This window comes from Gorilla gorilla, chromosome 23 (genome assembly GCF_029281585.2).
Source record: "Gorilla gorilla gorilla isolate KB3781 chromosome 23, NHGRI_mGorGor1-v2.1_pri, whole genome shotgun sequence".
NCBI lineage: Eukaryota > Metazoa > Chordata > Mammalia > Primates > Hominidae > Gorilla > Gorilla gorilla.
Genome location: NC_086018.1, coordinates 36,165,656 through 36,181,287, shown reverse-complemented (window position 1 = coordinate 36,181,287; position 15,632 = coordinate 36,165,656). Strand labels below are relative to the sequence as shown.

The following is a 15,632-nucleotide window of genomic DNA, read 5'->3' as shown; positions in this document are numbered from 1 at the left end:
AAGCCCAGGTAAGGAGCAGGAGGGGCCGGTCATCAGTGGGGAAAAGTGATTGTCTACCCCATGGGAAGGTCAAGGGTAGGAGGCCGTGAGAAGCCAGGGGGAGAGATGAAGTGAGGCATGATGCGGGGGGCCCTCATCCACCATCCCCCTCTTGCAGCTGTGCTGGGAAGAGCCTGGGCTCCAGGGTCCAAGGTGGCAGGGACAGAAGGAAGCACGTGTGAGCACTTTCTCCCTGCTGGCCCGCCTTCCTGGTTGGCAATGCCGTGAGTGTTCCAGGATGTGGCCCCGTGGCTGTCATTTCCTTTCTTCCACCTAGTGATAACAATGGCCACTGTTTGTGCGCCCACGGTCGGCCTGTGTCCCAGACACCTTCCCTCCATTGCGTCATCTCGTCCTCCTGCCAACCCTGAAGGCTGGATGCCAGCCAAGCCTGTCGTTTCTGTGGCCATGCTGTTGTGGGTGTGTGGGGGGCATCCCCTAGCCCCAGGCTCTGGTTGGGGGTACACAGGCTGGGGCATTGACGAAGAGGTGTGTGGAATCTTTCTTTGATTTCACTGCACCCCTGGTGACTTTCTCCCTCAATCTGAGGCTCATGGGTGCTGGATGCTCTTGACTCTCTGCCCTTCCTGGGAGCACCCCTCCGCGTCCCTGCGGGCCCGTCCTCGGGGGAGCCTCTCTGCGCTCTTCCAGGCCAGGCCTGAGTCCCCCAGGTCCCCATCTTCCCGGCTGCAGCCCCCAGAGGCTCAGCCTATGCTGCTACTTCCTTTGAAAACTATAATCGCTTTACATAGCATCTGGAAAATAGGGAAAAGGGAAAAACAAAAGCCTGTAAACCCAGCACCCTCATCTACTCAATGGCATGTTTTCTGTCAGTCTATCTTGGTTTGTTTTCTATCAGGCTTTGTTTTTTCTATGCATAATATTTACTCAGTTAAATTTTTGTTTTGACAAACTTTCTGTGAGCCAAGCTTGTGGACGGAGATGAAAAGACGAGCAGCTGCCTTCGAGAAACTCAGACTCTGGGCCAGCCCATCTGGGTGCCAGCTTTCACTGCTCCACCCACTAGCTGGGTGACCCTGGGCCCGTGACTTTACCCCTCTGTTCTTTGGTGTTCTCATATGTAAAATGAGGATAATAATAGTAACCAGTTCATAGAGTGGTTGTCAGACAAAATGATTAATGTACGTAAAGCTTTCAGGATGGTGCCAGCAAGATGCACAGAAGTGTTTGGTAGGAGGATGACGAAGCTTACAGTCTGGCAGGAGGGGCAGTTGTAACGTGCTAGGCTGTGATAGTACAGATGTGTTTAAAGTGAGGGAGAGCCCAGAGCAAGTAGAGAGAACCTGGCGTCTGGCGATGGTGTATCAAGAACATTTTAGGCCAGACACGGTGACTCACACCTGTAATCCCAGCACTTTGAGAAGCTGAGGCAGGCAGATCGCTTGAACCCAGGTGTTCGAGACCAGCCTGAGCAACGTGGTAAGACCCTGCCTTTATAATTTTTTTTTTTTTTTTTTTTTTCTGAGACGGAGTCTTCATTCTGTCACCTAGGTTGCAGTGCAGTGGTGCTATCTTGGCTCCCTGCAACCTCCACCTCCCGGGCTCAAGCGATTCTCCTGCCTCAGTCTCCCAACTAGCTGGGATTATAGGTGCCCACCACCATGCCCAGCTAATTTTTTTGTATTTTTAGTAGAGATGGAGTTTCACCATGTTGGTCAGGCTGGTCTCAAATTCCTGACCTCAAGTGATCTGCCCTCCTCAGCCTCCCAGAGTGCTGGGATTACAGGCATGAGCCACCATGCCTGGCCTCTATAAAAATTGTTTTGAAGAAATTACCTAGGCCTGGTGATACACACCTGTAGTCCTAGCTACTCAGGAGGCTGAGGTGGAAGGAGGTAGAGGCTGCAGTGAGCCATGATTGAGCCACCGTACTCCAGCCTGGGCAACAGAGCCAGACCCTGTTTCAAAACAACAACAACAAAAACATTTTTAAGGAGGAGATGAGAACCATGAGAACTGAGCTTGGATTTGAAGAAGGATCAGGGCTTTCTCAGACAGAAAAGGAGAGGAAGAACATTCCAGATAGACATCATCGAGAGATGGCACTGAGCCTTGTAATGGGACACTGTGAACTTTTCTTGAGTTGTTATGATCTTTTTTTTTTTTTTTTTTTTTTTGAGACGGAGTTTCGCTCTTGTTGCCCAGGCTGGAGTGCAATGGCGCCATCTCAGCTCACCGCAACCTCCGCCTCCCAGGTTCAAGCGATTCTTCTGCCTCAGCCTCCCAAGTAGCTGGGATTACAGGCATGTGCCACCACGCCCGGCTAATTTTTTGTATTTTTAGTAGAGACGGGGTTTCTCCATGTTGGTCAGGCTGGTCTCAAACTCCTGACCTCAGGTGATCCGCCCAAGTCGGCCTCCCAAAGTGCTGGGATTACAGGCGTGAACCACCGTACCTTGTTGGTATAATTATTAGTATTGATCTTTTTTCCTTTTCATGTGCCTCTTAGTGGGCCCCTTGCTTTTGTCTTCCTTCTGTCCCCAGGGTTGATCCTGTGCTCAGCACATAGGCCAGGGAAGAATGTGGCTGTGACCCAGTGTCCACTCAGATGTCCTCTCTCCCCCAGGGCACCCATACTCTGTCCTTAGTGTCTTTTGTCTGGTGACATCTTGGCACAGAGGCAGAGGGCGGCCTCCGTCTGATTGGCGCCTGGCTTTGGTGACAGTACCTTAGGAAGGCAGTGTATTTTCTGGGAACCTAGGAAATAACAAGGTATCTAATTCCATCATCAACACTGGGGACAATTTCCATGGCAGAAACTATGACTCTGAATATGCAGCGTAAAGTTACCACCCAGACACTGCTGCTCCTGAGTCTCGGATGGCATCTTCTGCAGGGGCTCCCCCACCTGCCCCTGCAGAAGGTGCAGTTCGTTCATTTCCAAGGAGCTTGCTTTTGTGTGCTGTCTGTCGGAGCTCTTTGGGAAACCTGTGGTAGCAGGAAACAAAGGATTTAGACCAATGCCGATGATCCCCTTGCTCCGATAGAGTGTGACATGATGCTGGTCACCTTTTGGTATCTAGGAGGGGGGACATTGATTTTGTTTGCAGAAGTGAAATGATCCATGCTGGCCTCTTTTTTTTTGAGACAGAGTCACCCTATCGCCCAGGCTGGAGTGCAGTGGCGCGATCTCAGCTCACTGCAACCTCTGCCTCCCGGGTTCAAGCGATTCTCCTGCCTCAGCTTCCCGGGCAGCTGGGACTACAGGCGCCTGCCACCACATCTGGCTAATTTTTGTATTTTTAGTAGAGGCAGGGTTTCACCATGTTGGCCAGGCTGGTCTCGAATTTCTGACCTCAAATGATCCGCCCGCCTCAGCCTCTCAAAGTGCTGGGATTACATGCCTGAGCCACTGTGTCTGGTCCATACTGGCCTCTTTGAGTGCTGAAAGGTTATCTCTGTAACTTATTTAGTGAGAACCCTCCATTTGCCCAGGGCATTACTGCCTATAATGTATGTTCACATGTGCTATCTCCTTTGGTCAATACCACACACTACAGGTGAGGAAACTGAGTCTCTGCTGGGACACTGGGTCAGGAAGCAGGCAGTTAAGGTCACCTGTGCACAGTGGCAGCACAGGGGGACAGCCTTCTAGGTGGCCAGCCTGGCCTGAGGGTTCTGTCACTTTTACCTCCCACTCAGTGTTGTTTCTCTTTCTTTCCCCTCCTTTTAAGATCCCTCCAGGCCCAGGATCTGGGGACAACGCTGGTGGGGAGTGATCTGGGTGTCTGTGCAGGAAACTGCTGCACTGGGTGACATGGGCATGGGAGACTGTGCCTGGCTGACCAGAGACCTCGTTTTCTTCCAGACAGAGGGGGAAGACGGTGGGGCCTCCCCACCTGCCCCGCAGAAGATGCAGTTCTTCGGCCGCCTGGTCAATACCTTCAGTGGCGTCACCAACTTGTTCTCTAACCCATTCCGGGTGAAGGAGGTGGCTGTGGCCGACTACACCTCGAGTGACCGAGTTCGGGAGGAAGGGCAGCTGATTCTGTTCCAGAACACTCCCGGCCACACCTGGGACTGCGTCCTGGTCAACCCCAGGAACTCACAGAGTGGATTCCGGTGGGTGATGCTCAGCGGGAACATACTTCTCTCCTTTCACTCCCCCACATCTCGGATTGGAGGTCTTATTGGCCGAGAAGCAGTTTCTTTGAGTCTCTGTCTGAGGGGTCTGGAGAGGGGTGGGAGAGAGGGGAGACTGTACTCTTGGACCAGAGGGAAGGGCTTCCGAGACTCCACACTTCTGGCCCATCAGTGTCCCAGCACAAGGCTGAGGATGGAAGCCTGGGTTGTTTCTGGCCTGGAGGCTCGACCTATATGGACAAAGGGAAGAAGGAAGGACAGGGAGACTGAGAGTGTCCACATCAGATAAGGCCCATGGGGAGAACCTTTAGCCCTGGCTCTTTATTTTTGGTTTTGGTTTTTGTTTTTTGAGACAGTCTTGCTCTGTTGCCCAGGCTGGAGTGCAGTGGCGCAATCTCGGCTCACTGCAACCTCTGCCTCCCAGGTTCGAGCGATTCTCCTGCCTCAGCCTCCTGAGTAGCTGGGATTACAGGCACCCACCACCATGCCCAGCTGATTTTTGTATTTTTAGCAGAGACGGGGTTTCATCATATTGGCCAGGCTGGTCTCAAACTCCTGACCTCAGGTGATCTGCCCACCTTGGCCTCCCAAAGTGCTGGGATTACAGGCGTGAGCCACCGCACCTGGCCTAGCCCTGGCTCTTTAAGGGCATGGCCATTCTCATAGGGGCTGCCCAGGGTTTGCTCAGGAGGGCTGGACAGAGCTGTTGCCTCTTGGGGCATGCTGGGACTTCCCTGGGCCTGAAGGGAAGGCTCAAAAGCCAGGACAGGGCTGAGGGAACCGGGCCGACGGCAGAGCTGGTTGGGAAAAGGGGAGAAGCAGCCAAGGTTCCAAATGCAGGCCCCAGCAGTGCTTGGCAGACTGGCATCTAGTTGGGCTCAGACAGATATCCCTGTTTCCGCTCACCTATCCATCTGGCTGTCCTGTCAGCCATCCATTCAACATGCACCAAGCACCTCCAGTGTCTCCAGAGTCCTGGGCTTCGGGCCAGTCCTGGCTGGCCCTGTGAGATGACAAACATGTCCTGTGTCTTTAAGGAACGTACAGTCTGGTGGGGGAGGTCCGGTGCAAACAGGCGTCATAGCACCCCTTGAGGAGTGCTGTGACAGAGGGAGAGCCTAGGAAACAGTGTGGATCACAAGGAGGTGATTGAGAGCTACTCTGCATCTGGAAGAGTGAGGAGGAGCCTGTGTGGCAGAACAAAATGGATAAGGTCGTTCCAGCCATGCAGAGGTGTGGAGGTGTGAGCCTGCAGCCAGGTGGCTCTGGCTGGATCCCAGGTGCATGCAGGGCTTTGGTGAGAGTGAGGCTGAAGGAAGCAGCTGGGGACTCATTCTGACTAAAGAGGCATGGCAGGAGGGGTCTCTGAAAGTGCCAGGCTGGGGGCCAGGGGCTGCCACCAACAGAAGAGCAAGGCAGGTATCAGGGCCCCATCCAATCAGGTGAGAATTCAGAGCCTGGCTCCACAAGGAACCTGAGGCAGAGGCACCCACAGCAGGTGCTTGGGCTAAATGCAGCTCAGTGGCCAGTGCAGGCACCAGTTTTAATACAGTGGGGCCATTCCAGATTCTGAGTGCAGATGGGGCTGAGCAGACCGCCTTCCAGCTGGACTGGATCAGGACTGACCCTGGATGGGGCAGGCTTGCACTTGTAGCTCCAGAGCCCCACTGCAGGCACAGCTGACCAGGGCAGCGGGTCCACTCCTTGGAGAGCTGGACAGCCCCACTTTTGAGATACACGGCCCTGGGGATACCACTAATCTCCACGTACCAGTAATCACCAAGTTCTGTCAGTTGTAAAATCCCTTGACAGGATTCCAGATTTGTCTCAGCCAGCTTAAGCCCCAGTGTGGGCAGACCTCCATCCCAGGAGGATTTAGTCCTTTGTCAGCAGCTTCTTAGCTACACCTAAGCTATTCTGTGGTAATTTATAGTTTACAGGATTTTTTGTTTTCTTTTTTTTTTTTTTTTTTGAGATAGAGTCTCGCTCTGTCACCCAGGCTGGAGTACAGTGACGCGATCTCGGCTTACTGCAAGCTCTGCCTCCCAGGTTCACGCCATTCTCCTGCCTCAGCCTCCCAAGTAGCTGGGACTACAGGCACCCGCCACCACGCCTGGCTAATATTTTGTATTTTTAGTAGAGATGGGGTTTCACCATGTTAGCCAGGATGGTCTCAATCTCCTGACCTCGTGATCTGCCTGCCTCGGCCTCCCAAAGTGCTGGGATTACAATTTTACAGGATGTTTTTAAGTATGTTGGGTTAGCACATTCTCTGCCAATCCATGGAGGTGGGCAAGGAAGGCAGTATTCCATTTTATGTGTGAGAAAATAGCCTTGGGATGATAAGTGATTCATCCCACTTATACACAGGAAGCAGTGAAGAAACAGAATCAATGTCTTCTGGTTCCCAATTCATTTCTCTGTCTGTGCTGCTGTGTTGTTTCCATGTATGTATGTATGTATTTATTTTTTTGAGACGAAGTCTTGCTCTGTTGCCCAGGCTGGAGTGCAGTGGCATGATCTTGGCTTACAGCAACCTCTGCCTCCTGGGTTCAAGCTATTCTTCTGCCTCAGCCTCCCGAGTAGCTGAGACTACAGGTGCGTGCCACCATACCTGGCTAATTTTTGTGTTTTTTAGTAGAGACAGGGTTTCACTGTGTTAGCCAGGATGGTCTTGAACTCCTGACCTCGTGATCTGCCTGCCTTGGCCTCCCAAAGTGCTGGGATTACAGGCATGAGTCACCATGCCTGGCTTTGTTTGTCTTATTTCTAAATTTTATTGATTTATTTATTTTCACAGTCATAGCTCTGGAGTCTTTTTTACCTTCTCCCCTCTGACCTGCTCCCACCCGAACCTTTCCATTTCAGCAGATAGCATCATTGCAGCTGGCTGTGCCAGATCCAGCCATCACATCCACCTTTCCAGCCAGAGGGAGGGCGGAAGGGCAGGGTGCAGAAGGTCAATCTCCCCCTCCTCAGGGACATTTCGTGGAAGTTGCACGCATTGGCCAGAACCCGGTCACATGGCCACAGCTAACTGCAAAGGACGCTGGGAAGTGTTGCCTGTGTTGCAGACAGCCATGTGCCAGTCGAAAATCAGAGGTTCTTTCCCCCTCCGTCTTGCTGCTGGCTCGCTTCTCCAGACCACGGTCGTTGTGCACGTGTCTCCTGCTGCTCCGGCTGTGGCCTGCACTCCTCTCATCCTCTTCCAAGCTGCTGTCACAGCGCTGTTTCCAGAGGGCAAATCTGATTGGTCACTCCCCTGCTTAACTCCCCAAGGGCTTCCTGTTTTCTTTTATTTTTATTTTCAGTTTTTGAGATGGAGTCTCGCCCTGTCGCCCAGGCTGGAGTGCAGTGGCACAATGTCGGCTCACTGCAAGATCTGCCTCCCGGGTTCACGCCATTCTCCTGCCTCAGCCTCCCAAGTAGCTGGGACTACAGGCACCCGCCACCACGCCTGGTTAATTTTTTTTGTATTTTTAGTAGAGACGGGGTTTCACCATCTACTCTTAGCCAGGATGGTCTCGATCTCCTGACCTTGTGATCTGCCCACCTCAGCCTCCCAAAGTGCTAGGATTACAGGCGTGAGCCACCGCACCCAGCCAGCTTCCTGTTTTCTTAACACATCAGGTGCTTAATGGCTTAAAAGGGCCCAGTGTGATCAAGTTTCTGCCTCTGCGTTCTCAGCTCATGCCACCTTGTGCTCCTGGCCTTTGCCCAGGCTCTTGCTGTGGCCTGGAATACTCCCCTTTCTTTGCCTGCCTCCCTTCCTCTTGCCCTCCTCTGACCTGCAGGCTGGATTAGGAGTTTCTGCTGGGCATCCCATGGCACCCATCCCTGCACTGGGGATCCTGCCTTCCTGGTAGGCCACAGACCTTGTGAGAGGAGGGACTGTGTCAGTTGGGTTCATGACAGTGTGCCCAGCCCCCTGCAGGTGCCTGGCGTAGATCAGGTTTGTGGAACAAATGAATGTGATATATTAATTTAGCTTTAGAGTATTCATTGAGGGCTGCTGTGTGCCAGGCCCTCTGTGCCACCTGGGTGGAGGGTGGAGGATTGTTGCATTGAGGGCAGTTGAAGGAGTGAGCTGGGAAGTGGGAGGTGGAGGATGGGGACTGGGATGCAGGGTTTGAGGTTATCAGGGGTCCCAGAAGCAGTAATGCCAAGGCCTAGGCTGTGACCTGGAGTGAGGGCTGTGATGGGGTGGGGTGGGGTTGAGGCTGTGGAGGAGGGTCAGGGCACTGCTGGAGCCCTGGGGTTCTCCAGGGCCGGGGGTGGTCATTGCAGTGTTCTCCCAGCTCCTCTCAACACCCTGCAGTCTGTGGAGAGCAGGCCTGGTGCACTGGACTTGCCTCTGGCCAGGGCTGAGGTTCTGCCTTCTAAACGATCCTCCTCCTGTGTTGCCCTAGAGGCCTCTGGACTGTCCTGAGTACTTGACACGTGTTAGAGTGAGCATGGGCTGCTAGCCTTCTGCTCCAGGTGGAGGAGTTTCTGTTGTTCTTTTGCTCCTGTTGCTGCAGTGAGCTGCCAGGCTGAGCTTCTGGATGGACCTGGGGGATGGAATTAGGAGCTTCTGAATTCTTGGGTTGTATAACCTAAGGCCGGAGAGTCCCACAGCACTGCTGCTGGGCGGAGAGACTGGACCCTGCTGATACAGACAGCGACAGCAGCAGGAGCATCTGCAGTTTCCCAGCAGGTCTTGCATGCCTGGGCTTGGCACTAGTCTAAGTAGTAACTCATGTTATCCTCACGACAGTCCCACAAGGTGGGGTCATTACTGACCTCCTATTACAGATGAGGAAACAGAGGCTTGCAGAATTTGAGATCACACAGCTGGTCAGTGTAGTGATTATTCAGACCCTGTCACCTGGCTCCAGAACCCACTCGTTTACCTTTCTTACATCAGGGCTGCTTTGTAGTGTGGCGAGCTGAGTGGAGCTCCACCCCCCTGGGCTGATCCTGGCCCTTCCTGCCTGACCTATGGTGCGGGGGCCCTGGCTCTCCCCGTGTGAGCCCCCAGGGGTCACTTGTAATATGCCTGTGTACATTATGATAGCATAGATACTTCTGTTCCTGGTACAGATTAATCATTTACGGCTGGCATTGACTTGTAACAGATGACATTTGATGAAATCAGCCAGCCTCTCACTGGTATCTCAGCAGAAAGAGGGCTGTACCTCCCAGGCATCCTGGGAAGGATGATAGAAGCGTGTGATCTGTGCTTCCGTACCGGGAGCTGACTTTTGAGGCTCTCTGGACTGGGACTTTGCCGTAAAACTGCTTATCAGGAACCTCAGATAAGTGGAGTGCCCTGTGTCCTGGCCACGTACTCTGGGGCCAGCTCCTCCATCCATTCAGTCCTCCCACATCCCATCTTCACCAAGCAGACTGGAAAGCGGCAGGTCTCTGCGAGAAAAGGAGTCTCTGTCCCCAGCCTTCAGTGAGATAACTTTAGAGTGGGGTCTTGTATTCCCTACACAGGCCTTGCCCCCGACGCGGCCTCTTTGCTCTTGCTTCTCCTTCTGCTAAGAATGCTCCTCCCCAACTCCTTGGCTGGACACACGGCTCCTGCTCTGTGGGCCTGTCCTGTTCCCACTCAGAGCCTCAGCACCCCCCATGTGGCCAAGACACAGCCCCTCTTGCCTTAGGTTGCCGTGGGTCTGTTTCCACATCTGTTTCCCCTCCAGACTGCAGGGCTCCTGAGGGACAGGGCCTGGGGCCAAGTCTCCTCTGCGTTCCTGATGCCCGGTGTTGTGCCACGCTCTCCGTGGGTGCACGGTAAATATCTGCCGAGTGGCTGGATGTATCCATGGTTGCTGAAGGCCAAGTGTGTTGACCAGAGGGCGTGGGAAAGGCTCCCCTGGGGTGGCTGGGGTAGAGATAGACCTTAAGGGGTCCAGAAGACTCCACCAGCTGGAGGGAAAGGCCCTACAGAGACAAGGTACTAGGAAAGGCCCAGAGGACAGAGGAGGGGCCCTGTGGGGAGCCTGTGGGCAGGAAGGGCCTGTGCTGGGCTTTGAAACTGGGGACTCAGGTACCGCTCTAGCGTGAGGGTCCTTGGCATTTTTTTGGTCCGGGACCCACTGAGGTCCCTGGGGAATGAGAACAGGCTCACACAGCCACTTTCAAGAGGTTTACAGGACCCCTGAGGCTTAGCTGCATACCCCTCCCACCCCAGCAGAGACACAGCAGAGGCTTCTCAGAGTGGAGGCCAGGTGGCTTCAGCCTGGGGTTCTAGAAGGGAGGGAAGAGACACACCCCCCTGTGTCCTCCAGAGCCTCAGCCTTCTCCCTGAATCTCCCCTTTGCCTCCTCACTGTAACCCACACCTGGCTCTCCTTGAAGGACCTGCTTGCCCCGCAGCCCCCTGAGAGTTTTCTCTCCCAGTCCCTCTCCCACTGGGCCTGGAGGTGGGGTAGGGTCCTCCTTGCCCCCAGCCTTGAATCTTCTGTCACCCTACAATACCACTCGCTGTCACCCCGGTGATAGGTATCTACGAGCCTGGGGTGCTCCCCCACATCCTCAAAGATGTGAGCCCCTGACTCAGCGTTGCCTCTGGTTCCTGACCCTCCACATTCACACAACCACGCGTTGGCCTTTATCATCGCCAGTGACAGCAGCTCTCCCGTAAATACAAGTTTCAAGCACCCCACTTTCCAGTCTCTGCCTTCTGTCTTTCCAGTTCATTCCCTCTAGTCCTCCACCTACACAGTGCTTTTCCCCATTGACAGGGAATTGCTCCTGGTCGCTTTTCCCAGCCCCATCCCGTTCATGTGCCTTGCTTTGTACCCAGCATGGACTCCATGGCCTGTCATTGTCACTCCTTCACCTATACTTCCTGCCTCCTTGCTTCTCTCTCTCTTCGTCATCCTGGCATCACCACCCCAGAACTGCTTGGTTTCAGTTCTCCACCATGGCTAGGGGAACATACCTTTTTGCTGACTGCTCTCACTTTCTTTTTTTTTTTTTCTTTTTTTTTTGACACAGAGTCTCGCTCTGTTGCCCAGGCTGGAGTGCAGTGGCACGCTCTCAGCTCACTGCAACCTCCACCTCCGGGGTTCAAGCAATTCTGTCTGCCTCAGCCTCCTGAGTAGCTGGTATTATAGGCACCCGCCACCACACCCGGCTAATTTTTGTATTTTTTTTAGTGCAGACAGGGTTTTGCCATGTTGGCCAGGCTGGTCTTGAACTCCTGACCTCAGGTGATATGCCCGCCTTGGCCTCCCAAAGTGCTGGGATTACAAGCATGAACCACCCTGCCCGGCCCTATTGCTCTCACTTTGAAATCACGACATGAGCCACAGTGAGCCTATGATGTGGTTTAACATCTTTCTGCATTTCTCTGTTCACCCCTCTCCCAGAAGGCATGCCTCCCTCCCTCCCCTCAGCCTGCAGCCCCTTCCCCTCCACGCTTACTCTCAGCTGATAGCCCTGCTGCTGTCTCGCTGAGAAAATAGAAATAGCTAGAGGAAAATTCCCTCCACCCCATGCACACACCTCTGTCCCCGCCTACTCCACATTCCCTGTTGTCAGCACTGATGTGTCTAGCTGAGGGTGGTCCCCCCATTCAAGGCCATCATCTCCTGTCATCTACTTCTTGACACCATTTGAACAATTATCTCCCCTCTTTCCTACATAACACTTTCCCCTTTTCTACTATATATTTTTTGCTATGGATTGAATGTATCCCCCCGAAATCATATGTTGAAGCCCCAATCCCTCGTGTGATGGTATTAGGAGGTAGAGCACTATGGGGGTGATCAGGTCATGAGGATGGAGCCCTCATGAATGGGATTAGTGCCCTTAGAAGAAGAGGCAAGAAAGAGATGATCTGTCTCTGCCATGTGAGGGCACAACGAGAAGGTAGCCGTCTGCAAACCAGGAAGTGAACCCTCACCAGGAACTCGATCAGCCAGCACCTTGATCATAGACTTCCTAGCCTCTAGAACTGTGAGAAATAAAGGTTGTTTAAGCCTCCCAGTCTGTAGTTTTCTGTTATAATGTCCTGACCTAAGTTATTTTCCATCACTATACAATGGGTTATTTTTTTCTTTAAAAAAAAATTATTTCTTGACTCTACTTTTTCCTCCAGAGACTGCTTATATTCCACTATCTTCATTCCTCTCCTCCTGTTTTCTCTCTTTAAACTTTTCAAAAATATCAAAATATAACACATATAGAGAAAATGATATACAGCTCAGTGATTTATCACAAACACCTGTGTAACCACCACTTGAATCTAGAGATAGGACATTACAGCACCCCAGAAGCCCTCCTTTTGTCCCCTCTTCCCAAAGAAGGGTAACCAATAACTTGCCTTTTATGATAAAGGTTTTTTTTTTTTTGAGATGGAGTCTCACTCTGTTGCCCAGGTTGGAGCGCGGTGGCACAATCTCTGCTCACTGCAAGCTCTGCCTCCTGGGTTCACGCCATTCTCCTGCCTCAGCCTCCTGAGTAGCTGGGACTACAGGTGCCCGCCACCACGCCCGGCTAATTTTTTGTATTTTAGTAGAGACGAGGTTTCACCGTGTTAGCCAGGATGGTCTCGATCTCCTGACCTCGTGATCCACCTGCCTCAGCCTCCCAAAGTGCTGGGATTACAGGCGTGAGCCACAGCCCCCGGCCAAGATAAAGGCTTTTCTATCTGGCTTCTTTGTTAGCATTTTGTTGGCGAGATTGATACGTTTTGTGTGCAGCTGTCTGTCATTTTCATTGCAGTAGAATTCCATTGTCTACTATATCACAGTTTTAGTTACTCATTCTACTACTGATGAAAATTTGGGTTATTTCTAGTTTTTTTGGTGCATACATGCATACATTTCTGGTAGACATATACCTAGAAGTGAACTGGCTGCATTATGGGCCATAACTTGTCTTCAACGTTAGTGAATAATACCGCCTGTCTGTTTTCCAAGCAGCAGTGGATGACACTTTCTGTTACTTCATATCTTCTGTTACTTGGTACTGTCAGGTTTTAAAATTTTAGTCATTCTGTCGGGTGTCTAGTAGTATGTTATTGTGGTTTTATTTTGCATTTGCCTGATTGCAAATGAAGTTGAGCACTTTTTGATACAATGATTAACCATTTGGATATCCTCTTCAGTGAAGTATCAGCTCAATTCTCTTGACTATTTAAAAAATAAAGTTGTTTATCTTTTTCTTACAGAGTTTTAGGAGGATTTTTTTGGTACATGTGCAGTCCAAATACACACCTTTTGTCAGTGATATGTGTTCAGCTGCACACACGGTGTTTTGCCTTTTTATTCTTTTAATGGTATCTATTGATAAACATGAGTTCTTAGTTTTAATGAAGTCAAGTTTGTTCATCTTCTTTACGGTGTACTTTTTGTGTCTTGTTTAAGGAAGTCCTTCTCTATCTTAAAGCTTTGAGAAGCATTCCTTCTTTCTCCTATTTTCTAAAAATTGTTGAAAATCTCCTTCCTTCCTTCCTTCCTTCCTTTCATCCATCTCTCTCTCACCCAGGCCAAACTTCAGTGGCATGATCATGGCTCACTGCAGCCTCAACTTCCCAGGCTCAAGTGATCCTCCTGCCTCAGCCTCCTGAGTAGCCAGGACTACAGGCACGCACCACCATGCCTGGCTAATTTTAAAAATTTTTTGTAGAGACACGGTCTCATCAAGTTACCCAGGCTGGTCTTGAACTCCTGGGCTCAAACAATCCTCCCACCTCAGCCTCCCAAAGTGCTGGTATTACAGGCATGAGTCACATGTCCAGCCTGTATTCTTTCTTTCTTAAATGTTTGGAAGAATTCATGGGTAAAACCGTGTGACCCTGGAGTTTATTTGTGGGAAGCTTTTAAAACATGGATTCAATTTCTTTAACAAATATAGGACTATGAGATTTTCATCTCATGTCGGTTTGGGTATGTTGTGTTTTCAAGGAATTTTTCTATTTTATCTAAGTTGTCAAATTTGTCTGCAGGTCCTCTTATTTTCTTTTTAATGTATGGGGGATATGAAGGGATGGTACTTTGTGTTTTCTCTATTTCTTGTTTGGTTTTGCTAGTGATTTGCCAATTTAAAAAATCTTTCCAAAGAACCAACTTTTGGCTTTGTTTATTTTTTGAATCCCTGAGTAGCTGGGATTACAGGCGCCCGCCACCACACCCGGCTAATTTTTTGTATTTTTAGTAGAGGTGGGGTTTCACCACATTGGCCAGACTGGTCTCGAACTCCTGACCTCAGATGATCCACCCACCTTGGCCTCCCAAAGTGCTGGGATTACAAGTGTGAGCCAGTGTGCCTGGCAAGCCTCTTTTTAAATGGCACCAATCCCATTCATGAGGGCAGAGCCCTGATGATCGAATTACCTCCTAATGGCCCCATTTCTTAATACTATCACACTGAGAATTAAGTTTTAACATAAGAATTTTAGGAAGACACGAACATTCAGACCATGGAACATATATAAAACAGTTGTCCTACCAACTAACAGAATACACATTCTTTTCAAGAACACCTATATAAAAATTATAGACACTGACCTATGCTGGCCATAAAGCAAATATGAACAAATTTCAGATACCTGAAAAGATTTAGACTATGTTCTCCAACTACAGTGCAATTAAGCTAGAACTCAATAGCAAAAATGTAACTATAAATGAGCCCATATGTTTGAATTTTAAGCAAGATATATGTAAATTATCTATGGTTCAAAAAAGAAGTCACAGTGAAATTTAGAAAATATCTTGACCTGGCTGGTTGCAGTGGCTCATGCCTGTAATCCCAGCACTTTGGGAGGCCAAGGCTGGTGGATCACCTGAGGTAAGGAGTTCGAGACCAGCCTGGCCAACATGGTGAAACCCTGTCTCTACTAAAGATACAAAACATTAGCTGGGCGTGGTGGTGGGCACCTGTGGTCACAGCTACTTGGGAGGCTGAGGCAGGAGAATCACTTGAACCCGGGAGTCAGAGGTCGCAGTGAGCCGAGATTGCACCACTGCACTCCAGCCTGGGCAACATGAGTGAAACTTCATCTCAAAAAAAAAAAAAAGAAAAGAAAAAGAAAATATCTTGACCCAATGATGATGCAAATACTACCTATCAAACTTGTAGGATGAACTTCCACTTCTGGCCATGACAGAGGAGCCTGTATCAGACTAGCCTTCCTATTTATATATTTATTTTTGAGATGGGATGTCGCTCTGTCGCCCAGGCTGGAGTGCGGTGGTGCAATCTCAGCTCACTGCAACCTCCGCCTCCTGAGTTCAAGCAATTATCCTGTCTCAGCCTTCCAAGTAGCTGGAATTACAGGCGCCCACCACCACACCCAGCTAGTTTTTTATATTTTTAGTAGAGACGGGGTTTCACCATGTTGGCCAGGCTGGTCTCGACACCTGACCTCAGGTGATCCACCTGCCCCTGCCTCCCAAAGTGCCGGGATTACAGGTGTGAGCCACTGCCCCTGGCCCTGAGTAACCTTTTTAATGTGTTGTTGAATTTGATTTGCTAGTATTTTGTTGAGAAGTT

The 15,632-nt window shown here is 50.8% G+C and overlaps 1 protein-coding gene across 18 annotated transcripts in view; it reads left to right on the top strand.

The window, feature by feature from the left end:
• Positions 1–15,632, top strand: part of PLA2G6 (phospholipase A2 group VI) — a 72,426-nt gene that overhangs the window by 8,527 nt on the left and 48,267 nt on the right. For 11 of the 18 annotated variants that reach the window (XM_063704742.1, XM_019018251.4, XM_063704736.1 and 8 more), the window contains one exon: positions 3,869–4,122. In XM_063704742.1, coding sequence (XP_063560812.1) covers positions 3,914–4,122 — 209 coding nt within the window. In that variant the 5' untranslated portion in view covers positions 3,869–3,913. The remainder of the gene's footprint in view (positions 1–3,868; positions 4,123–15,632) is intronic. The other 7 variants (XM_063704738.1, XM_019018254.4, XM_031005607.3 and 4 more) reach the window with 1 other exon arrangement.